The 24,069-nt window shown below is 46.7% G+C and overlaps 2 protein-coding genes across 4 annotated transcripts; one reads left to right on the plus strand and one right to left on the minus strand.

Annotated features, from left to right (window-relative positions):
• Positions 1–1,911: 1,911 nt before the first annotated feature.
• On the plus strand, positions 1,912–7,512 carry M6PR (mannose-6-phosphate receptor, cation dependent). The gene is made up of 7 exons (XM_015619561.3): positions 1,912–2,081; positions 3,506–3,676; positions 3,848–4,020; positions 4,111–4,220; positions 4,421–4,551; positions 5,102–5,228; positions 5,773–7,512. Exons 1-7 carry the CDS (start codon positions 2,017–2,019, stop codon positions 5,893–5,895), a joined length of 900 nt encoding a protein of 299 aa, XP_015475047.1. The 5' UTR covers positions 1,912–2,016; the 3' UTR covers positions 5,896–7,512.
• A 356-nt stretch (positions 7,513–7,868) lies between these two features.
• PHC1 (polyhomeotic homolog 1) lies at positions 7,869–22,715 on the minus strand. Of its 3 annotated transcripts, XM_015619526.3 has the most exons (15): positions 22,017–22,699; positions 21,291–21,401; positions 20,030–20,107; positions 19,502–19,543; positions 19,144–19,293; positions 18,044–18,199; positions 16,588–17,086; positions 15,502–16,271; positions 13,696–13,843; positions 13,395–13,603; positions 12,699–12,813; positions 11,999–12,107; positions 11,160–11,310; positions 10,389–10,620; positions 7,869–10,068 (listed from the first exon to the last, which is right to left on the minus strand). In XM_015619526.3, exons 1-15 carry the CDS (start codon positions 22,128–22,130, stop codon positions 9,914–9,916), a joined length of 3,039 nt encoding a protein of 1,012 aa, XP_015475012.1. In that variant the 5' UTR covers positions 22,131–22,699; the 3' UTR covers positions 7,869–9,913. The 3 variants fall into 3 exon arrangements, with proteins under 3 accessions (XP_015475012.1, XP_015475003.1, XP_015475034.1); XM_015619517.2 differs by lacking the exon at positions 19,502–19,543 and having other exon boundaries at positions 22,017–22,162; XM_015619548.2 differs by lacking the exons at positions 7,869–10,068; positions 10,389–10,620; positions 11,160–11,310 and adding an exon at positions 11,317–11,509 and having other exon boundaries at positions 22,017–22,715.
• Positions 22,716–24,069: the final 1,354 nt, after the last annotated feature.

Genomic DNA, 24,069 nt, shown 5'->3' on the forward strand with positions numbered 1-24,069 from the left:
GGATGACTGTTCCCCCTTCTGGTGACATATTCTAAATTCGAGAAATTATTGCATGGGAGAACACTTACGTGACACAGAGTGGCCAATTTGTTACAATGCACATGTTGGGGAAGGGATTGGATATTTCTGCAAACTTCTCCACTTGCCTACAAGGGTAGCATATTGCACCCAGAAGATTCCTTCCAGTCTTAGGTAGGGCCTGTGGACAGCAAGATAGGGAGTGTGTGCTTGAAAGGAAGGGGAAGGAACAAGACAGCAGAGCAAGACAAGAGGCAGAAACTCTCTCCTAAATGCTTCAAATGAATAATAGAGAAATCTAAAGAGAGAGAATTTGCTATACTCACAAGGGAGAGTTTAGCAGGGAGTACAATCTGTATAGCTGAAAAGTAACTAACAGGATTCAGACACAGCTTAAGTCCAGATCTGATTTTGTCCCCGCTTTGTGTTTCTTTGGTAAATTCTCTCCAGTATGACCATGTTCTGTCATACTTTGGAGTAAAGTTGTCTCTCCTGCCAGTTCTGTCACTTTTTAGGTGCCCAGGCTGCCTGCTGGCCAAGAGTGACCACAAAGACAGCACTGTTTGTGAAGAACTGGAGAAGTGAAAGCTGGTGACAAAGAATTAAGAGCTCTGTTTTAATGTGATTTTCCTTTTTTTTTTTTTTTTTTTTTTCAAATATCAGCAGTAAGTTGAGTTCTTTGGACAGGAAGTAGAGAGAAAGATCACACTGCAGAAGGTGTGAGGGCAACTCTCAGTTATTATCTAAGTGTGAGTAAATAAATCTGACTTCTGTGGCTGTGGAGTCACAGCAGGACTAAACGGATCAGTTTTCCAGGATGCAGCAGCACATCTTCCCCAGTTCTTCACTACTGAAGCAGTGTACCATGGGGAAACCTCCCAAATTTCTCTCAAACAAGTACCTTTTCCAGCATGTTGGTGCATTCACTAAATGCAGCATTTCTTTCTTAACTACAGGATGCAAAAGCCTCAGAACTCTGGCAAACAACATCTGTCCTTTCCAGTAACAGTCTCCTGGAAAGTGGATGTGCTCTGGCAGCACACCAAAAGGAGAGAGATGTCCTTTGAACAGGCCAGTCTCATATCTCACATTTATAGCTTTATTAATGACATCCAGGATGCTCAAGCACACTAAACTTGTGTGCCGGACCTGAAAATCCTCTTCAGCGGGAAAGCCTACGGGAGTTGCGGAGGTCCTTTATCCCAAAGTCTAACAACAAAACATGGAAAGAATCCACCAGAGACACGAAGTGGGGACAAAATCAGAAGGATCGAGGCTACAAAGCAGGTTTGTGAAGTGGCCGCGACCCCTTGCTCGTACAAGTCACTCTGGAGGCAGCTGGTGGGGATGGCAAATCCCAGCGACAGAGGGACTGCTACCGCCTCCGGCAGCGGGAGCAAGGAAGGGTGATGCCGGGAAGCCTTTCATTCCTGCTGATGCGACCACTGCCTGCGGCTGCTCCTGTGCTGCGGACCACAGGAGAGGAGAGAGAGCGCGACTTCAGCGAGGGACAAGCAGAGAGCACTTGGGTGAGTTGATCTGCAGCCGGGAGCCCCGCGATCCCCAATCCTCGGGCTGTTGCCCGCAGTTTCCCGCCGCCTCGACACTGGAAGTGCGGCCCCCTCAGGCACCGCGCTCGGCGGCGACTCCGCGCCCGGATGCCTCCTCCTCTCTGCCCGCCCTCGCCGGTCATTGGCAGAAATGCGAATGGGGGCGGGGCCTCCGCACTAGACTCATCTCCCATTGGCTGACGGAGAGGAAGTGGGCGTGACCGATGGCGCCCCGGCCCCGCCCGCCTTTCCCCCGCCGCGCACGATTCGCTCCGAAGCGCTCCTGGGCGGGCGATCCCGGCCGCTCCCGCGCTCCCATTGGCGCCGGCCGCCAGTTCCGCCACGCTCTTCCCGGCTTCCGGCTCGCGGGGCGGGCGAGGAAGCCGGTCGGGACGCGGAGGAGGCCGGTGTCGCCCGTGCCTGTGGTGCCCGGGCCGCCCGGCATGGGATGCGCGTGAGCCGCGGGTCTCTCTTCCCTGTGGGCGGCGGCGCCTGGTCCCGGGGCGGCCGCAGGTGGGTGCGCGGGGCCGGGGAGCTGGGCAGCGGGGCACAGCGAGGCCGCGGGGCGAAGCCGCGCTCCGTCCCGGGCGGGTCTGCGGCAGCGGCCCCAGGCTGGAGAGGCCCGGCCGGGCCGCTCCCAGCGCAGCGCAGCAGGTTCCCGGGAAAAGCCGTGTCTAGGGCCGAGGGCAGGTCCTGATTTTGGCTTCGGGAGAGAGCAGTCACGAGCCCTTGTGTCACGGGCTTCCTCATTTCAGTGACCGCACACTGGAACAGATTGCCCGTGGAGGTGGTGGAGTTTCCCTCACTGGAAATATTCCAGAACCGCCTGGACGGAATCCTGTGCCGTGTGCTCTAGGATGACCGTGCTTGGGCAGGGAAGTTGGGCCAAGTGACTCCCTTGGTCACACCCTGTAGTCCCTCCCAGCCTTACCTGTTCTGTGATTTCTGCACTCCTGACCTTCTTTTGGTGCCCCATGGCGAGCATCTGTGAGCTGTCGCGGTGGACTCTGCGGGGCTGTGGGGAAATCATCGTGTTCAGTCAAACAGGCTCTGTGTCCACCTGCAGCCAGGTGCTTATTTAATGGAGGGTCTGCTTTCCACCAGTGGCTGGAGCTTTACCAAAATCTGTGGGACAAGAAGCAGAGGGGGATATGTTGCACTGCTCTGTTTGGCTTTTGCCATCATTGACTATTTCATATGTGATTTTAACATGAAAGCCCAATCTTACAGATTATTGTTGATGTTATTGTTATTACCGTTCTTATCAACTTCATTACTGCCTCGTTGGTTGGATCTTACATAGGATGCCTTGCTTTCCTCTTTCCATGGTGTAAACTGGGAAGGAAAAGAAAGGAAAGGAAGAAACTGTTCTGTGAAGTTGCAGTTTAACATTATTAATGTCTTTCAGATTTTGGAGTACTTGGAAAAAGGAGTACTGGAAAGATCATTATAAAGATTAAGGCACTTGAACAAACAGAGCTTGACTAATCACAGTGGCTCTTCCCTGCAAGCTCTTTACATGAGAGCTGTGAAGACGATTGATTAGAGGCCTCATAAATAATTTTCCGCTGACTGGCTTCTCAGTGCAACACCATAACAAACAGTGAATTATGCCTGAAATTTACTCCAGTATTCAGCCTGCTGGACTCTGCTCTGGCAGTTAATTAATGTGCTCAGCAGAAAAACTTTGTGGTCTCAAGGCAAATTCAGAAAAGAGCCCCAAATCGGCCCAGTGAATTGTCTTTGGCTGCACAAGAGATTCAGATTTAGTGTCTCTTGTGAACTGTGTTGTTTCTAGATTTCAGCTTCTCCTTTTTGCAGTCAGGACTGAGGAAGTGGCTAATCATTGACTCCATGACCATGAAGTTAGTTTGCAGGGGGCTGAAAGTAATCCTTTGCAAAGATAATCCTCTGTGTTCTCTGTGGTATGTGTCCAGGATGTCACCACCTTGCCATACCTCTGCCTTGCTGCTGGTCTTTATGGCCCTGGCTGTAGCGGGGGCCGAGCAGTCAGAAGAGAGGAGCTGTGATGTGATTGGTGATGAGAGCAGTGAGTCGCAGATGGAGAGAGCCCTGCTGAAGAAACTGGAGCCCCTGAGCCACATGAGGTACAGCACAACACCCTGCAGGCCTCGGGGCTGCACAGTGAGCCAAGGGGAAGGGAAGGTTTGGGTCAGACTGCAGGATGGACTCCCCCTGTTAGTCCCTGACTGGCAGAAATGCCCACTGCTCCAAGTGTTCTTTGTAATCCAGTGGGCTGTCTCTTCTGTCCTCTGCAGGTTTAACGTGACTGTGGAAAAAGGCAAAACAGAAAACTACATCTACCATTTCAGGGTGTGCAGGGAGGTCAACAGCACCTCACACGACTTTGGTGGCCTGGTGCAAACAGATAGACAGAATGGAAAGACCACGGTGATAGGAAGAATCAATGAAACCCAGGTCTTCAATGGAAGTACGATTCCACTCGATATACTGCTTACTCAGTAGCTGCCTTTTACCTCCTGATCTGGATTTGTAGCCTGTATTGTTTCTCTCCTGGCAGGTGACTGGATCATGCTGATTTATAAAGGAGGTGATTCATATGGCAGGCACTGCAGTGGTGAGAAGAGGCGAGCTGTGATAATGATTTCATGCAAGCGGGGAGTTACAGCGGTGAGTGACACCTGGGGTGAGAGAGCATCAGGAGGCTCCCAGACCAATGCTTGGTTGTGGGCAGAAGGGTTTAGAGGGGACAGTGAGCTGGCCTCCAGTGTCTGGTGCCCAGCTGCACCAAGAGTGATAAAACTGTCTCCTGGTGGAGTTCAGTGTGCGTGGGCATGTTTTCACATGACTTTACTTTTCCCAAATTGCAGAGTTCATTCAGCATTATTTCTGAAGAGCGGGAAAAGGAGCAGGAGTGTTTCTACCTCTTTGAAATGGACAGCAGTGTGGCTTGTCCAGCTGAGAATTCCCACCTGAGCGTTGGCTCCATTCTCCTGATCACGTGAGTCATTTGAAGAGCTGCTTGTGCCTGAGTCATAATCTCCAGTGTTTTTTTTGAAACATAGCAAATGCTATAGTAAGACTAAATTACTGCAGTATACTTTCCCACAGACACCGTTAGATGCTACTGTGCCTCTGAGCTTTTTGGACAAAAGCTCTTGCACAAGGCATGATGCAGGGCTGGTCTGTTCCCAGTAAACATTTTCCTTCATAGCTTACAGACAAGTGCACTGAAGCATGGGAGATTTGACTTCCTAAATTGTATGATGGCTCTTTGCCAGAGCTGGGAACTCAGACCAGGAGTCTTGACTCATTTTCTGTGCTTATGCTTAGAGGCACTACTTCACATAATGCTGCTAAAAGATTTATACAAGCAGATTGATAACTTGGGGACCTTTTATGGTCTGGTTTCTGTTTATAGCTCTATTCTTGAATGGTGCTAGCATTGTTCCAATGCTAATGTGAGGCAGGTAGCTGGCTTGGAAGAGATTTTCTGTAGGATTTTCTCAGCTTTGATTTTCCTTTTTTTTTTTTTTAATTCTTCCTTTTAGGTTTGTGTCACTGATTGCAGTATACATTATTGGTGGCTTCCTCTACCAGCGCCTCATTGTGGGAGCAAAGGGCATGGAGCAGATTCCTCACTTTGCCTTCTGGCAAGATTTGGGCAATTTGGTGGCGGTGAGTAAAAATTCTTATGTATTCTCAGCCTGGCCCATAACTGGCCCATGTTAGGAGAAAATGGCATTGACTCTGTGTTTTGGGTAGACCTACCATCAGGGTGGAGTACCTTGAAGCAGAAGAAGAGGGTATCTGTTTCCTGAGTATGCCATTTTTTAATCCTTGCTGGGACTAATTACCCACCTCTGTCCTGCTACATAATAAACTAGAACATGTGCTCCTCGGGAGTTAATACTTTTCAGGTAAAAATGTTCACCTGGGTACTGTGAAATGCTTATTTCGGACTTGGTGAGATCTTTCCTTGGTCATGGTGGGCAGTGCTATTTATCCTTCATACTTGCCTTGGCCTGATGTTGCTGCATAACTGTCCAGAGTTTTTAAGACTGAGTAGGATGTTAATATGTCAAGTTTTGGAGAGCTGTTTCAGGTAGCACAAGGATAGGCATAATCTCTTAGCCAAAGAGAAATCGCAGGAGCTGCTTTGGTTTGGATGCTGAGTCAGCTGCAAACAGTCTGATGCTGGTGCTGTGTCCTGTGCTCGTAGGATGGCTGTGACTTTGTGTGCCGATCCAAGCCCCGGAACGCGCCAGCCGCGTACCGCGGCGTGGGGGATGACCAGCTGGGAGAGGAGTCAGAAGAACGGGATGACCACTTGCTGCCCATGTGATAGGCTTTCCATACCAAGATCTTTTCTCCCCATCTCCCCAGTGCTTGTTTAGCCAGGTGCCTCCCAGCCAGTTCTCCTTCTCTCACTTCTGATTTTCTTTAAATTGTTTGCTTCTGCTGTCTCCAGTGTGTCAAGTCCCATGGATGCCTCAGGATGTGAACAGCACTGGTTCCTAATGGCATGTCTTATAAATACAATGCTGGCTTAGGTTTTAAAACTGCAGCAGAGCTCAGGGGAGAAGAATTGACAGTTGAGCAGAAAACAATGAGTGTTCACCACTGAGCAGGAATGGGAGGTACATCACTAAGAGGAAAAAAGAGGCATGGATGGGTGCAGAACGGGAAAAAAGCTATGGGTTAAAACAGCTGACACTGTAAAAGGGATATTTTGTGTCTTTTTAATTTTTTCCCTAGGGTTTACAGGATCTGTAAGACACTGGAATTACTTTCCTTTGAATGCATCTTCAGCTCTTCTAGCTTCTGCATTTCTTTCTTTATGTTATATAGCGTAACTGGCACAGAGTGCTCTATGCCAGACTCTGGGGGTGAAGAGGCATTAGCACCTCTGCAGTCTTTCGTTTTCCTAATGGCAGAGTGGTGTGTACTTCTCAAGTACAGTTTCTCAGTTTCCTTCAACAGCTGTAAAGGGATGCATGCCATCCTCTCAGACTGGAGAGGGGTACTGCTAAAAAAACATAGGAGTTAAATGGAGTCACATGACTTCAGTCAAAATATTGACTCAGTCTTCTCAATCAGTGAGAAGCAAAAGGAAAAGATGTGCTGCTAAGGACAAGGAACGTTTGCTTAAACTGAAAGCGACATCAAGACAAAATGAGACAGGTAGCTGCCACTTGAGTTCTGACATAATCTTCCTGAAGTGACTGCCCACACACCTCAGTCACTGTCAGTATTGTGATTTCATGTTCCCCAGAAGTTCCTTGTTTTGGAGAGGGTTTTCCTACAAAGCCGTCAGAATTTATTTTTGTATCAAATGAACCATGGAAGCCTGGGCTAAGAATGTTAACACTGAGAACTGCATAAGGGACTCTTACACGGCCAGCTTTCATAAATCACTGTCCCCTTAAGCATGGTGCAAGCCAGTCTTAAGACACTTGCCCTGTGCAGATGGTACTTAACATACTGCCACTGGCTGGGAGTGAGAAAGACCTCTTTGGGTCCTGGTGAAAAGCAGGTACAGTTGAGCTGCAGACTTAATGGGAACCTTCAGGAACTTTGCACCTCGATTCTGAATTGCTTTTTATTTGAGAGGCTACTCTGAGCAATCCTATTCTACCCTACTGTAGACTGGCAGAGAACTGCCCTCAGTCCGGGGGGCACAGACTGTGAATAACTACTATGTTAACAGCAGAGTACAGACAAGGTTCATGTATTTTTAAGACATTGAGAGAAAAGGGGTGGCCCTGCTTTCTTTCTGGGTTTGGAGTGGGCAAGCAATTCCTGCTTTCTTTGACTTTTGTTACAGTCTCAATCCTTCTCGTAACATGGGAAAAATAGGAAGTCAGTAAAGTCTGTTACTGTTTTCATGGTGGTGTCTAAGGTAATTTTTTTTGTACAAAACACAACTTTCAAAAATAAAGTGACCAAAAAATCTGGTAAAGTGTTGTGCTGATGTAGGAAGAACTTGCTTTGGTGCCAGAGCGTCTTTCTCACCCGAAAGTAAAGGGTCCTTAGTGTGTGGTGCCTTGTTCCTGAACCCATACCAGTAATGGAACATGTTTTTTGTTTTAGTTCATGGTTTTTGCTGCCACCTTGTTTTACTCCAGGTCCTCTCCAGCCTACAAGGGAAGGCTATCCACATCTTTCAAAACTGAAACTGTAGAGGCTCGGGTAGTTATGGATGGATGGATTACGCTCTATTTTTCTACTGCAATGGCAGTCAAAAATTACTTAGTGATAAAGTTTGTACTTTCCAAACACTTGAGGTAAGGGTTAAAAAGCAGCCAGACGTGCAAAGCCTGATTAAGCATTTTTTTATTAAGAACATTGAACATGAAATGAAGAAGTGAAGCCTTCCCATTTGACTGAAATAAAATCCAGTCCTCAGGAGTAGCTGGTAACAGTGGCAGGCTACCTGCCTGCCTACCCTGCCAAGGGTCAAACTAAACAGGAGTTTTATCACACCCAGCCCGCTAAGGATAAAATGGTTTAAGGGCAGCCTTCCTCTGCTCACTGCTGATTCTAACCTCCCCCTCCCTTGTCCCCAGTTTACATCAGACCAAACTGTACCAGGGTGCAAGCAAGCATGGGCAGCTTCCTTTGGGCCTATTTGCATTCGCAAAGCCTCAGAAGTCTTCTCACATGAACGGGGACATCACAGAAGTGAGATTCAGCAGCACAGTTAAGACTAGGAAGCTGCTGCCACATTTTATCCATCTACTAAGCATTTTCCTTCCTCTTTTTCTAACAGGGGTCAAGAAAGAGCCCATTTCAAAGATCTCTAATGTTTTCCTACCTATGCTATTAGGCTTTCTCCCATGCTATTACAGCTTTCCTGCAACAGTAGGTGCTTAACACAGAGAACAGTCTTATGTTTCACTCAAATAGTCATGTGAAACTTCTGAAAACAGAAAAGCTGAGATACATGGTTTATAACACCATCTTGCTTTCAGGTATTTGGCTCTAGAGGGCACTTACCTCTTCACAGTTTGTGCAACTCCTTCAGGTATTTTGCCTGTTTGAAGCAGAGGTGCTTGTGGAAGAGAATAACTCTGCCCAGGTTTTCACCTTTGGCAATTTGGCTACAAAACTGCAGAATACCACATTTGGTTCTTAAAAAAAAAAATAAAAAAATCATAGAACCCCATACCAAACCTGGAGGGGCTGAGTAGCAGAAAAATCAGCCTAAAACATAAATTCTACCCTTCAGAAATGAGAAGTCACATTAAAAGATTAGTATTCAGTTCTTATAGGGTGTGTGTTTGGTATCTTGTAACTGAGAAATATTTGTTTTACAACAAACAAACAACCAAAAAAAAAAATTAAAAAGGCCTGAGGCAAGCAGTACAATCCTGCCAGCCTAAATTTTGTCCCGTAAGCTCTCCTGAGGATAATGAAGACAGACACAAAAAGAAAAGAATACAAACTGGTAAGAAAACACACAAAACAAAACCCCAGCCCCTTTCATGAAGAGCCTTGGTGCTTCTGGAGACTGCTTTGGATCTGTAAATTATGCTCTAGCACAATGGGAAGACAAACCTAGTGCTGCAAGATTCCCTAATGTAAAACAATCCCCTCCCCTTTGAGTTTCCCATCACTTTGTCATAAGTACTCAGGAAAAATCCTCTGACTGGTTCTGAGAGGAGCACCTGGAGTGAATAGCTGCCATAACACTTTAGCTTTACTGTCTCCTGTAGACATGCAGAGTGAAGACAAGACAGCTCCTATTGCCACAGGCCTTCAAGTTTGGTATGCATGCTGGAATGGCTATTAAACCCAGTTCATGAGCAGCCTAGGTATCTTTAAACGTGGAAAAGCAGCAGCCCCTTTTGCTCAAGTTCTTGTTTGTCACCTCTGTCACTTGCAATTTCCTAGTTCTCCTTGATAAAAGCTCCAAGCACAGGTGGTCCCAATGTCCATGTGGGGCCAGCTCTTCCTATGCCTTGAATTCTGGCAATGATATTCAAAGCTAAGATCGAGCAGACCTGCTGTGGCAAAAAAAGGTTGAGAGCAGTTCCCTTTCAGCAGTCTTTTAAGACAGAAAGAGATCCCCTTAACATCTTTGTGTGGTGTGTTCAGGGGAGGCATATTCAAAATCAGGAAGAAGGAAAGTTGTTTAAAGGCCCCAGGTGGCAGTTTTCCTCAACCTTGTAGCACCATTAAGAGACCGAGAGATGGGCTTGTGCATGGCAGTTTCAATCAGTTAAATTCCTTCTCATTCTTCTTGAATGCAAGACCACAGCGGACTGTCCCATTCTTCCCCCCCCACCCTAGCAGGATGCTCCAAATCTGGCAGCTGCCCTGGGGTCAGAGCAAAAGTGAGACCTCTGGCTTCAGAATGCTTAGGTCTCCTTGAGGACATTGATCTTGGCACAGATCTTGAGAGCTGGTCCCAGCTTGATGTTCATAGCACTCATGAGATGTTCTTCCTTCAGAAGCAACAGGGCCTGACCATCAATTTCCTGTGACCGAAATTCCTCAGCAATTTCCTGGCACCCTGTGAAGCAAACAAAAAAAGCAGTGAGAAAGATGTGCGCATTGGGCACTCCCCTCATTCCTACTCTGCAGCTCTGGCAGGTACAGAAAAACAAGCTAGGAATCTAACCAACCCCTTTCCTTTTCCCCCCTCTAGTCCACAGTCTCCTTAAGCACACAGGCTATTTGAGAAATAAATCTTGAGAATTCCTCTCTACGATCTACTCCAATTCAGAAACATGTTCAAAAGCAGTAGGCACCACTGACACCATTTTCTTTCCAGAAAGAGAGCCCAATCTCCCCATGCTACTGGATCACAGGAGTGCAGGAGAGGATCTTCACCTTGCAATGATGCAATGAACTCGTACACTTCCTCCACACTCCAACGACTAGGATTGCTGGACAGGAAGACTGGGTTGATGCCATGTAGATCTGGGGTAGGGGGGGCCATATTAGAGTTTGCCAGGTCCCTCTCTCCATGACTGGCCCTAACTGACAGGGGTCCTGGAGATGTAGGGGATAAAGCTTCATCATAGCTGGAGTTATCAGAGCCTCGACTTGAGTCTTCCTGGCCCTACAAACCCACAGGAAAGAAAGAAAAAAAAAAAAAGAAAAGGGTTTTTGTAAGAAATTCACAATTACAAGTTGCAAAACAAGACATTGGGAACAGCAGAAGTTGTCCCAACAGTCTGGAACAACTGTCTCAGGCTGTTGGTCCAGGGGCAGCTGACACAAGAGCTCCCTCTCCCTCACATCAGAACTGAGGCTCGTTCAATTCTTCTATAGCCCAATTCAAGTCATTCATGGGAAAAACTGCTGATCAAATGGGAAAAGGAGATTGTTTTCTGCCAAGGCTGTCAGTTGATCTCGCTCACTGAGACCTTCAAGATGCACACAGAAATGAACACAGAGTGCACAGAACAAGTACAAACATGAATGCACTTCCTGCAGTCCAAGAGGGATTTGAACAGCTCCCTGTACCTTGTGTAACAAGCGTGTCGGTGTGCCCTTGACACATCCTGTACGACTGCATCCACTGTGGTACCACCAAAGTGGTACAGCCAGCAGGGACAAAGTCTACACAGACCTGCCTTGACAGGTTTGTGTCCTTACCCTGTGGCGCTTGCCCTGGATCTTTGTTCGGGCGATTTCAGAGCTGCTGCGCCGTGGTCCCCGCCGGCGCACGCGGGCATAGTTGGCTTCCTGGAATTCCTTCATCTTCTTTCTCTGCAGCCGAAACTGATGGCTGCAGCTGACATTGTACCTCAGGTAAGAAGAAACAGAGCAGCAGTTAGAAAGCAGCAACTATCTAAACCTACTACTTCTCCTTGTTCTAGATGGGGATAAGACTCCTCTTTACCATCAAGTCCTGTTCCTCCTCCTTCTAAGACGTCCCCTTGGAAGGAACCAGTCCAGACTTCTGACACAAGCAATATTTAGACACCAGAGTCTTGATCTAACATCTGAAAGGTCAACTAAGTCATTCCCCTAAGGGAAAAAAGACCCATAACAAGCACTCTGCTATCAACAGGAGGCAGCAAGGGCTAGTCTAACTTCTCCCCAGTTTTTTTCCCTAGTGCTCCCTTGTGTCTTTGTCTAGTACCAATGCATCAGATGCATTTATTTAGTCACCAGTATGCATTTATTTAGTCAGTCAAATGCACATTTCTCTGAAGAGAGGTTCTTTATAGCCCCAGAATTTCCCCCTTCCCACTTCATTTTCTGAGCAAGCCAGAAATCTTGTTTATACTTGGCATTACATCCACACCTCTCCAGACCTAGAAACATTTACAAATTGCTTATAGTGCTGAAGGATCGCTGTGGCCAGTACATGCCACAGAAGGAGGATTAGATGTACTGAAAGGTGGTACACTACTTGGAGAAGGGGCACATGCTCAGTTCCAGCAAATATGTAGTCAGAGATAAGGAATATTACATCTTGCTGTTATTACCTTTTAGCACAGGTCATGGAACAAAACCTCTTGGAGCCACGGAACTGGCTTGCTGGGGCATACTTCCCACAATATTCACACTTCAACAAGTTTGCCTTCTTGTCAAGCTCTAGTGAGATACAGAGATACACACCAGTTGGTAATCTGAAGCACATCACACACCCAATGATTCCCCATTCTGCTGCTCATCTTCTGAGCAGACAGATTCCAAGCACTATTTTCTACTGAATCTAATAAGTAGGTAGCTTGGGGAAACAAGTGGGAAAAGAGAAGCACAAGCTCCACTTAATTAGGACCCTAGGATATCGAACAGAGCATTTTTTTTTTTCTCCTGGTCAGTACCACTTCATGAAACAAGCAAAAAATAGCATATTCCTCACATCCTACAAGGCTGTGAAAGTGCATCACTGCACTCTCTGCTCTGTCCACACATCCTTCACAGCCTAACAGTCATTAAAGACAGGTACAGTTCAGAATCTCCCGCTTATTAATGACACGGGATGTGTTAGATCTTATTTACAACAACAAAAAAAAGCATTGTTAATCTTCTGGCACTCAAAAAAAAAAAAAAATCTTAGTTCCATAGCTCAAGTCTCTAAGGAGCTAACAGGAAGAGATACAAGTCCATAATGCATTAAGTTAGTAATACAGAACAGAACTTTCAGTAACACTAGCTAGTCCTCCTGGTCCTGAAACTCACCCATGGATGCGCTATCCTCTCCCAGAGAATTGCTGGACAGGTTTTCATTCTGGCCAGAAGGAGCCTCTCCCTGCAGTGGTTTCTCAGATTCTTTCAGCAGCTGAGAACAACCCACCTGGATACGGAGAGAATGAGTTGACCCACCAGTAAAGGATTCCCTGTGTCCACCACCCTCTGCCAAGGTATATGTACCGCAAAATTCAACTGAGAAGAATCTCTCAGCCTAATAGGGAAGGAGAGATGCTAAAAAAAGTCATTCCTGCTTCCTGACTCAAAGGCTTGGTTCATTTAAAGATCCCCAAGCACTATCTGCCTTGAATAACATCCAGTTCCATGTAACTCCATTTCCCCTTATTTACCTCAACTTCACTTGCTGCCTGCTCAAAACACATCTTTCCCTCATACAGAGGACAGCCTCCTTACAATTCCTGCGTTAATTATTGCTTTGGTGACTACTGGAGTAAGCAGTTGCTGCAATACTTGTTTTACTCCCTCAAATCCTTTCTCTTTAATGACAACTCTTAATGCCTTGCTTCATTCACGACACCTCCCTTCCCTTCCTCTTTACTGTCTGTGTCTCAGGCTAAAAATGCTGAATTGGAATATGGGGAAAGATACTCCTATGCAAAGATGGAAGCCCAACACCCTCCCAAGAAAGTGCTACACCTCTTTCCCCCACAACAAAAAAATCCCTACTGGAAAGGGCTCTGCTCCCTCCTGGATGACAAAGCCTTCAATGATGTGTGTGAGGATCTGGGGCTTGACGATGGCTTGAGGAGGTTTGGAGTCTCCCATCTGACGTGACACCAGTGCCAGGTTTGGGGTGGAAGCAGAGGTGGGGGTGGCTGAGGCTCCTTCACTTGATGTGGCATTTGGGGTTGCAGTGGCAGCAGTATCAGAATTATCTGGAAAGTTAACAGCACAGGAGTCAGTTACCTTTGCTCCACCTACTTCAGGTCAGTAGCACACACAAGCAGAGCTCTCCTTTGTACCTCACCTCCAAGGCCACTCTTCTCCTCCATGTTTTTGGGGCTGTCTGTTACAGGAGAGGACCTGGCAGGCAGGAGTGTGGTGACACTGGGTGGCTCCTCCTTTTCCTCCTCTGACTCTGCCTTGCGCTTTACTGCCAAGGTCTGAGATTTGCCCTGCATGAATAAAGAGGAACACGTAAGTAGATAGAAAAGCTCCAAAGGAAAGAACAAGCCAGATCTAAAAACAAACCAAAAAAAAAAACCAAAAACAAAACAACAACAAAAAAAAACAAAAACAAAACAAGCCACAAAAAAAAAAAAAGGAAAAGCATCCTGCTCCATCATACTTGATTTCCAGCCTGGAAATGTGTCTGGAGATGCCTCTAGCTGCCTCAGTACACACCTCTACTTGGGAGCATTTGCCTAGCAAGGAACAAAACTTGAAAAGACTCACTACCATGCTACAGACTAGGATCTGGCGTCCCAAGTCATGTTGATACACTGGTGTAAGACCAAGACACTGTGTGAACATCAAGGATTATTGCAGAAGAAATGGAATGGCATTCACCCAGCAGTTTCCAAACAGGTTTCTGGATAAATCAGGCCAGTTTCAATGGAGAGTCGAAAGAGTAGGGGACACACATTCACCAAGAGCAGAATTGTCCCTCTGCTCTAAAAATCAAGACAAATCCTGTGACACCTTCCTGAAGAAGCAGACAGAGTTTAGAAATAGTCTTGGCAACTGGCTAAGGAGTTGTTCAAGGCAAGGTTGGATAAAGCAACCTAGTCTGAAAGGTGCCCCTGCCCATGGCAGGGCTGTTGGAATGATATGATCCTTAGGGGTCTTTTAAACTCCAATTATTTAGGATTCCATGATCTGAGCTAGCAAAGTGCTGTTGTCTCAGGGATTTAGGTAGGACCTAGCTGGAAAATTAACAACAGCACAGACAAGGCCAATGGAATTTGAATTTTCCACAGCATGGCCTGTTGCTAGGGGATCCTCTGAGGCCTAGAGTCAGTGGCTGGTACCACACACCAAGGGATCTGTAACCCAGAAATATCCACACTGGAGCAGTTAATGAAAAACTGCAGCCTGTGGGAAAGACTCACAATGGAGAAGTACCTTATGAGGGACTTATCCCATGGGAGGGATTCCCCCATGCTAAAGCAAGGGAAAACCATGAGGGAGAGACAAAACCTTATGAGCTGACCACAAATTCCATTTCTTTTCCTCCTGAACCATTCAGGGGGAGGAGGTAGAAGAGTAAGGAGTGAAGCTGAGCGTGTGAGGAAGGGGGAGGTGTTTTTTGCATTTGTTCAATTATGCTACACTAAATTGGCAGTAAAATAATTTCTATAAACTGAATTTGTTTTGCCCATGATGGTACTTGGAAAGTGATTTCCACATCCTTATCTCAACCCACAATGTTTTCACTGTATTTTTCTCCTCCTGTCATGTTCTGAAGGGGGAGTAATAAGGCAGCAACCTGGTGGTCATCCAGCAGCCAGCCAAGGTCAACCAAACCCAACTGTTAAATGGGATACTCAGTATGGGATGTGGACACCCACTCCCATCTGGGGCAGGCTCCGAGTGTCACCTGTTAACTTCATGCATGCCTTTGGATGATAATGTGGAAGAGAAATGCTTGTAGTCAATAACCCCAGGGGTTGGATTGGAATTAGTGTTTTGAGGGTAAAAAAGTCTCCACATCCCTTTCCCCAAACCCCTTACCCATCCCATCCCACTGACCTGGGCCTGGACTGCGATTGGTGTCCTAGGAATGAACAAAGAGAATCCATATGCTATTCTCCTTCTCAATGGTATCACTTACTGGCAACTGGACAGACTGCATGTAGAATGCTGCTGGCATCTGAGCCACAACTGGAGAGGAAGCTGGGCTCTTCACCATGTGGGCTGTGCCTTGAACTTGTGCCAAATTCACCCCTGTGGTGAGAGGGGGAGCTTCCTGTGAGGATGCTGGAGCTGAAGATGATGATGGGGAAGCAGCATGGGTTTGGGAAACAGGCTGGACTACAGCTGGCATTCCCCGGGATGTCGGCACTGCTGCAGCAATCTGAGCCAAGCCCAGCGCTTGGGCTTGACCTGAGCCCTGCTGCCGAGTGCCCACCACCTGCACTGGGATGTGTGGAGGAGGCTGCTGTGTTGCTGACATTTTGGCAGGCCCAAGCTGAGGGGGTTTGATGGGGGTGACCAGGGATTTTGACTGAATAGGAACAGGTGACTTGGTGGCTGGCTGGCACGGACTGTCCTGCTGGAGCTGTAAATGCTGTGGCTGGGACTGTAACATAGGTTGCACCACAAGGGTCTGTGCCTGCTGCTGGTTTTGAGGGGGAGCCTGCTGCTGCAGAGGCTGAGCTTGCTGCTGCTGCTGCTGGGTCAGAGATGCTGCTTGCTGCTGCTGCTGCTGCTGCTGTTGAGCCAGCTGCAGATGGGTGGCTGTGTGGAGGAGCTGGGACTGGCGGTGCTGGAACTGCTGCTGGTGATGAATGGCTATCTGCTGCTGGATCACCACCTGCTTCTGCAGATGGATCTGCTGCTGCTGTTGGATCAGTGAATGTGGCTGGATCTGCGTGTATGTTGCTATAGAAAAACAGAGTAAGAAAAAACAGAGCACAACAGTTAGCAACAGTGCAGCAGGGAACAACAACAAAAATAAGGCAGCCACTGCAATGGTTTGAGACATTCAACTCCAAAATGACTGACATCTTACTTGCAGAGGACATGAGGGATTAAATCAACTTCTTGTGCTAACAGAAAGGGATAACCCCTTGAGACAAGTCTGAGAGGACAGAAGCTGGGAGATGTGTTGGAAAGCCTTTTATCACCAGGCTTCCAAATGTCATTCTTGTGAAGGCCCAATGATTCTGAAGAGAAAAAGAAACAGAAGAGCACTTACCTGAGCTGATCAGAGTCTGGCTGGGTGCTGGTGTAGCGGTCCTGGTGAGGTTCATGCCCACCGTTTGCTGTCCACCACTGTCTGTGTCACCCTTCTTTGCAGCTGCATTCTCTGTCTCTGTCTGGCTCCCCTGGCTGACAGTCACAGCCTGGGCAGCCGCCACCGGCAATGGCTGAACCACCCCGGTGCCTTTCCTCTGGCAACTGCCAGCGGCACCTGCCGAGGAGCTCTGGCTCAGTCCCATTGAGGGCTGGCTCCCACCACTGGCCACCACAGCTCCGGAGACACCATTACTGCCCGCTGCTCCCTGGCTCAGGTTGAGGGACTGGCCCGCCCCGCTGGAGGAGGCCTGGGCCACCGCCATGGTCTGGCCCGTGCTGGTGGCCTGCGGTAAGCCCGAGGCCTGGGAGCTTCCTGGCAAGGCTGTCTTCTGAGCAGAGCCTTGGAGCTGGGCGTTAGTGGCAGAGGTCTGCTGGCTCCTCACAGCCAAGTTCTGCACCTAGAGACACACACACCAAACAGAACCCGTTCGCTTTATACACGGTGCTTGCCAGAAGTGTGACAGACTACGCGTAAGCAACACGCCCTGCTGGCATGCAGGCTGAGTCGATGCCTCAAATCTCGATGCCTCAAATCTCGTATGAGGAGCTGCTAACACTGCAGGACAAAGCTCAGCACAGCCCTCCCCAGGAGGCACGTTATCCTGAACTCTCTTCTGCCTAATGTCTGATGGGAATTAAAAATCTCATGGCACTCTGTGAACAGGATATGGGGACACCATCTGTCTCCAGGGCATGGGATAGACTCCAGACCTGCCTGCCATACCCTGGCATTGGCAGGATACAATTCAACATGGCTCTAGAAGCACTGAGATACCCCTTTTAAAGACTAGTCATTCCTTTTCAATTTTTGTGCCTCCTGTCTGCCCCAGGCCCTCATGTCTACTCATGGCCCGCACCCCTTCCAACTTCACTCTGTATTTTAGTGCTGCCATATTTACTTCCGCTCCAAATGCCACATTATCTCCAAAATTTGATCACAGCTGACTTTTCTTCACAAAAATTGCTTCAGACAAGTCTTTGGCATCTTTACAATAATGAACCAACTGGATGAAGGAATGTTACCTCTGGCAAAGACTCTTAATTGCAGAGTGACAGAAAACTGCACATAAAACTCCAGAGTTCTTTTCACACAATCACAACCAAGAAACTGAGAAGGTGGGATTGATCCAGCCTGTGATCACCTCAGAAATTTTAAGCAGAAATTAATCTCATCTCTGGAGGCAAAAAGCAAACGTGAAAACATGGTGACAAAATCTCCTGCCTGCACAGGGACATGGGCTGGGGATAAAAAATAGCTCTAATCTGGCACACAGGAACAGCTTGAGACAAAGACCGGAGTGTGGTGTGGCAGAAGCAGGGGAAAGAGAGGATACTGGGAGGGGGGGGTCACTGACCTGGTCTGTGTCTGTGTGGACCCCAGGAGACTGTGTGGGTGGTACCTCCTGCTGGACAGCAGCCACAGCCCCATTGGGCATCAGGATGAGCTGGGAGGCGAGAGGCACATTGCGGCCCAAGGTCCGGTTCACCTGCAACAGGTTCCCCAGCTGTGGCTGTTGAGCATCAGGTGATGTGGAATGAAAGGAATGGAGGTAGAAGAGAAAAAGGAAGACAAAAAGACCACAAGGAAACAGATTATAAAGGATTATTATAAAAGATTATACTAGGCTGCAATATCACACCTTGCAAAATCACCAACCCTCCCTGCACTGTAACACTGAACATAACCCTCCGAAGGAGGAAACTGGAACAGCTTCCTTATGGAAACAAGCACTCTTCTATCAAACATAGGCCTGGGCTAACTCCCACAGACTGCCCAAGGCTGTATATCCAGAACTGGTCAAACAACAGCGATAATAAACATACATCCAAGATTAGTGCTGCTTGAAATGAAGGGGATTAAAATCTGTATCTGAAGTCAACTGAAAAACAGAAAGTATTTTGCAAGTAGGTAACCAAACCCCAGACTAACTCCACAGTCAAGCCTAATGCTTTCTACCTAGCTGCACTTCAAAGCAATTAAAAGGATGACATTTGTTCAAACTGATTTATTTGTCTAGGCTTACTTGAATTCTGAGTTACATCTCTGAGCTTAGCAAGCAGTAGAAGATGTACCACATATCTGTTCCAGCACTGAACCAGAAGAGTAGCTTTATTCAAGAGTGAGCTACATTCAAGTCTAGGACATACATTTCACATTTACACTCTATTGAGAAGTACTATGGAACCTTTAACATCTGTGCAGAGCAGAGACACACACAGCTGTTAACATGCTCACCTGAGCCACACAATACAAAGCTCATCTACCTCATAGGCTGAGCCTGGAATCAAACTTGTGGTTTCAAGGATGAGGGCTTCCCCATGCAATTTTAAAATGTACTGCAACATCCTTAAAGCTAGGTTAGTCCATAAGCATTGATAATCCCAAGCAGCAAAACTCTGCAGTGGCTGGTAAGGGAGCTCATGGTCAGGACACATTTTGATGCACATCCCTTACCCGAAGGTACATCTGTGCCTGTGACTGGTTGAGGGGTGGCGAGGTGGTGTTCCCCAGGAGCACAGACTGGGTCAGCGTTGTGGCGCTCGGGGAACTCACGCTCTGGGACCGACTGATCAGCTGAGCAGCTGAGGTGGTGGCAAGGTTGATCTTGGAACAGAAAAAAGCTTCAAATCACATATGAAGAGATGGAGGCCAAGAAATTAGTACAAATATGCTTAGTGGGGTACAGTCAGAACAGACATTAGACACTTTTTCCCTGTATCCCACAGGGGACCAAGAAGAAGAAAGTTCTTGTCTTAGAGGGCTTGTCCTACAGGCTACACAATCTAAATTAGCCAAAGCCCTGGATACTGACCTCATTTGTATGCTGAGCTTGACAATCACTGTTAGCATGCAACTGCAATAAGAGATCCAAAAAAATACATCATTTTCTCCAGTCTCCCAAGTAAAGCAAAAAACCCCACAAAACTTTCTCTACCTCATCTATTCTCTGAGCAAATCCAAGCTCCTCAACACTCACTACAAACCAGACATCCTCTCACTCAACAAACTACTGCTCTGCCTAAGACAAAAGCTGCTCACAACTCCTTCTTACAACTCCTGATCCTTTTCTAATCCATGACAATGTATCCCCAAAGCCTCAGCAAACAGAGATCCATGTCTACCTTTCCAGCTAAGAGGCCTCTCCCACCCAAAAACATTATCTGGTTTCCTCAAGCCCCACCAATAACAACAGCACCCCAAATCCTCAAAGTTGTCTGTATCTTGTTCATTCCCAGATTACTAGAAGCTGTGTGCATCCTGAAAGACAAGGAGGAGACAGAACAAGGTGGGGAGTGGGAGGGAGGCTTTGATATGTGTGTGAGGAAGCAGTTTTACTTACAGAAGCCTGGGTGGTGGTGGTCTGTTGCGAGGTGCTAGTGTTGGGGGAGCTGGCCTGTCTACTGGCTGCAATCGTAGCCTGCAAGAGAGATTGGCAGAGAAATGAGTGCCTGAACAAATTTTTCAATCCAGCCCAATTATTTGACTCTGTCAGAACACCTAGCCCCTTACCCTCAGAATGTATGCCCTCAAGTCCTTCCACCCATGGGTACATGCACTACTCTTGCCCAGCTTATTATACCACACACTGCAACCCTCACCCCAATGCTGAAATCCACTGTTAACACACAGACGTTCCCTGCAATATTAACAATTTGTTGGGCTAATTAGGCAGTTTAGTAGCAATGCAATGATAGCACTCCAAGTAACAAAATTCAGATTAGAGAGCATATGGTTTGTGGAAGAACATAAACATTGATAGATTTATTTCCCCCTCTCTGATGCCATGGGAATTCCTCTGCGTGAGTTTAGTTAGTTTTGTAACTAAGATTTGTGCAAAACTGATGAGAGGATTCCACTTCTTCTATACTGTAAGACTGCAGTCGGGAATTTTGAGAACAATGACATTCTGGAGTAATTGCCAAGGAGTACAGCTACTGAGCTGTTGTTACAGAAACAGAATGTATTCATATCACACATAATCCATTTTGAACTGATGATTAAGTCTAGTAGGTGAGCAAAGTTGATAAAGAAAAAAAAAGTCACTCAACAATTATACATCATAAAATATATTGATTTATATTGATCTGTATATGTCTCAATTAGAAACAGCCTCCTAGTTGGACAGGTTTACCCTCCTGCTGGTAAAGAAAACATGGCTACTAAGTTCCAAGACCGAAATTTCAGAGGATGCTGCCTGAAATTTCATGCAAAAACAAACGTTTATTCTCAGAGAATTAACAACCCACTGTTCCCTTTAATACAGTTTGCAAACACTGCTGCATCCACTGCTGATTTAACCACCCATCTTTTATTTAAAGAAGGTGCAGGGGGTAGTCATAGGCCTCTGAAGTTCAAGTTCCTTGATGGGGATGCCAAATTTCATCTTCCCCTGCTCTGTACCCAAAAAAAACCCAAATTAATCTTTGCTTCAGGCTTCCACCTGACTGGCTGTCTGTATTAACTCTAAATGTGTTTAAGGACTCTTAGTCTCATCGGGGATCAGGATGACTCGGTGCATAAGGCCCTGTATAAAAACAGAACCTCTGAATCTTCCTCAGAGAATGATCCAGCTCCTCTCCTTCTGCCTCTTGGCAACTCACCTGCTGGACAGCAGCCAGGCTGTGAAGTTGGGCACTGTTAAACTGCTGCTGGAGCATGAACTGATGGAAGTACTGGGCTGCATTGGGCTGTCTCTGGAGCGCCTGCAGGGCCTAGATAAAGAAGAAAACCCATTGTCAAAAATTGCATGCTGTTGAAATATGATTGAAGAGAGCAATGAAGAAGTAAGTAACAGCCTGAAAACATCACTAGATCACATGAAAAAGCAGGTACCAGATTAGCATGTCCAAATCTGTGGTACAGTTACAAACTTGGTAACACATTGAATCACAAGTGTATTCCAGGACAGTGGGAATCACACTTGCAAGACTTTAATGAGCTTGAGGAATCTGAGGATGTGCATGCTCACACAGGCAGACAAGTATTCCTGTGTAGTTAGTGTATGGAGGGCATAGAGGAACTGGGATGGTAAACTGATTTTCTCTAGAACAGCAGGCTAAAACCAATCTATTGGATCACAGTACGGATTACATCTAGGAGGCTGGACACCAAAGGAGTAACCTACAAAACATGAAGCCTCAGGCTACAAAGAACTAAACATCAGGCCTAGCGTAAGAATTTCTAAATATGAAAAAATGCCAGTCCTCTGAGAATGGTCCTACCTTGACACACAGAGAACACAAGAGGAAGGCAGAGGGACACAAGAGGGCTCACCACCACCACCTTCCAGTGATGCAGTGCCATCCCAGAGCATACCCGTGTCTCACCTGTACTGCCTGTCGCTCATACAGAGACATCTGTGAGATCTGAGGACGGGTGCTTCCTCCAGAACTGGAGCTCCCGCTGGTGGAGTTGGAGTTCTGCTCACTTTCGGTCTCCATGGCGACAGGAACCCAGGAGCTCAGGCTGAGATGGACTCCAGATCTACACTGAAAGAATTGAAAACTAAGTCAGGCTACAGAAAGAACCAAACTGTATTTCACTACATTACACAGCCTTTGTACTAGAATATCTCAATACCAGGCTCCCTGCACAGCTCTGATACACCACAGAGACCAGGGAAACTGGGATTTGGAAATCACCCAGAAATCATACTCACAGTGTAAATCTTTTATTACCACCATCAGAAATGTAATGCGTGTATTTTCATATTTTTGTTGCCATGTTATAATTGCAAGCTACGGTATCCTGAACTCCTAAAGAGGTAGTGGAGTGAAGGAGCAGCTGCAGCTCACTGAAACAATTCTGGTTACAGACCTGACCACCTCTCCTTTCAAGAGAGACTAGCAAACAAACTGAAGCAAATTGCTCTCTCTTCTTCTGATGACATGAACTTTCCAGCTACTTGTTGCTCCCAACAGATCTCAACTATTAGATTAGAAGCTGGTATCTATGGTGGCAAGTTTCTTTCAGAAGGAAAGTCAGAAGCAGAGTCAGAAGCAGAATGGATGAAGTGTTCACTGGCAACACTTGAGAGGCAAAGGCTGCTGAAGAGGTCATGCAAAACCAGGGAGATCTTCCAGCAGCAGAAAGATGAGCTGCAGTGAATTGCAGGACTGAGAAAGGACTGGAGAAGGCTTTCATCAGCCAAGAGGAAGAGAAGTGAGACTGAAGAGAGTTCTTAGCAGAAGAGTAGCACACTGAGATGATCAGGGAGTTTCCTGCAGCAAGAAACATGAGCTACACAGGGAGTAGCAGCAGCAGGAGGGGCTGGAGTCAGAAAAGAGAGCAAAAGTGATTATTCAACAGAATTCCACTGGAAAATAAAAAACAACTTGACTTTTTAGAAGGCTAAAACTCCATGTAAGATTTTAAAAAATATATTTCTGGTAAGTCTTATCACCAACAGTCTAAGTATCAGCCAGTTCCTCTGTAGAATATCTGAAGCCTCTAAATAAGACCCCTGTAAATGAGCTTCTAGGAGCCAGAGCACTAACACAGCCCCTTTATCTAGTCATTTTTTTATCCAGAGATTCTGAGCTTTACAGCCTTCACCAAACATTTTCCTGGTGTATAAGCAAACAGACCAGTGCAGCAGAAAAGGAGGTGCAACAATAGTCTCAGCCAGAAAACTTTTTAAATTCTGAAATGGTGTTAAGGACAGCAGATGACTTTAAAGTAGGGCAACAGTATTAACACTGCAGAGGATGGGTGGCTTAATCAGGGAACTGCTGCTTCAAACCTGCTCCTCAAAATCTGGAAAATTCTTTTAACTGGCAAGCAGAATGCTGCTGCTCCACTCTGGTCTTCCAAATACATCTTCACCTCTGCCCTCAAGCCCTGCCCAGGCATCTCCCTGCTGATCCAAAACTGGCTTCCTGCACTGCTTCAGCAGTGGCCACCTTCTCCTCAACTGAGACACACTTCCTCCTAGAAACAGCTGGTCAATAAACCTACCTAGAATATAAAAGCTCTTGGAGAAACAACTGCCTTAAAGATCTTCCCCAGAAGGGAAAAAATAAATGAAGCCTGAAAATAAACAAAGAGAAGGGACAGAATACAGACTTTTTGAAAGAATGAAACTGTGGTGGATAAATCAAGTACTTTGAGTGGGGATAAAATGCACGTGAAGCGTGCATTTTTACACCAAGTTCTCTAGTAGCCATTAGGAGACAATTTATGTTCTCTTGCCCACCCTCAAATTCCCCATGCAGATCCTCCTCATTCACCTCACTTCTGGTGCTCATTAGATCAACTTTCTAACTGCAGAAAAGGTACCCTAAAACCCTATTTTCTGCCAGATCACTGAGCTGAATTACCTAACTCGTGATGCCACAAGTGCCCATGAGAGAGGAAAGGATGTAACTAATGTTCACCTTA

This window comes from Parus major, chromosome 1 (assembly GCF_001522545.3).
Source record: "Parus major isolate Abel chromosome 1, Parus_major1.1, whole genome shotgun sequence".
Taxonomy (NCBI): Eukaryota; Metazoa; Chordata; class Aves; order Passeriformes; family Paridae; genus Parus; species Parus major.

Excerpts from the sequence above, each read along its gene's own strand:
- M6PR (XM_015619561.3), top strand. The coding sequence starts at position 2,017 with ATGCGCGTGAGCCGCGGGTCTCTCTTCCCTGTGGGCGGCGGCGCCTGG. Across the intron at positions 4,552-5,101 it reads GGCTCCATTCTCCTGATCAC|GTTTGTGTCACTGATTGCAG; the intron begins GTGAGTCATTTG and ends TCTTCCTTTTAG. Across the intron at positions 5,229-5,772 it reads ATTTGGGCAATTTGGTGGCG|GATGGCTGTGACTTTGTGTG; the intron begins GTGAGTAAAAAT and ends CTGTGCTCGTAG.
- PHC1 (XM_015619526.3), bottom strand. The coding sequence starts at position 22,130 with ATGGAGACCGAAAGTGAGCAGAACTCCAACTCCACCAGCGGGAGCTCC. Across the intron at positions 21,402-22,016 it reads ATGAGCGACAGGCAGTACAG|GCCCTGCAGGCGCTCCAGAG; the intron begins GTGAGACACGGG and ends TTCTTTATCTAG. Across the intron at positions 13,844-15,501 it reads TGCAGTCTGTCCAGTTGCCA|GGCAAATCTCAGACCTTGGC; the intron begins GTAAGTGATACC and ends TTATTCATGCAG.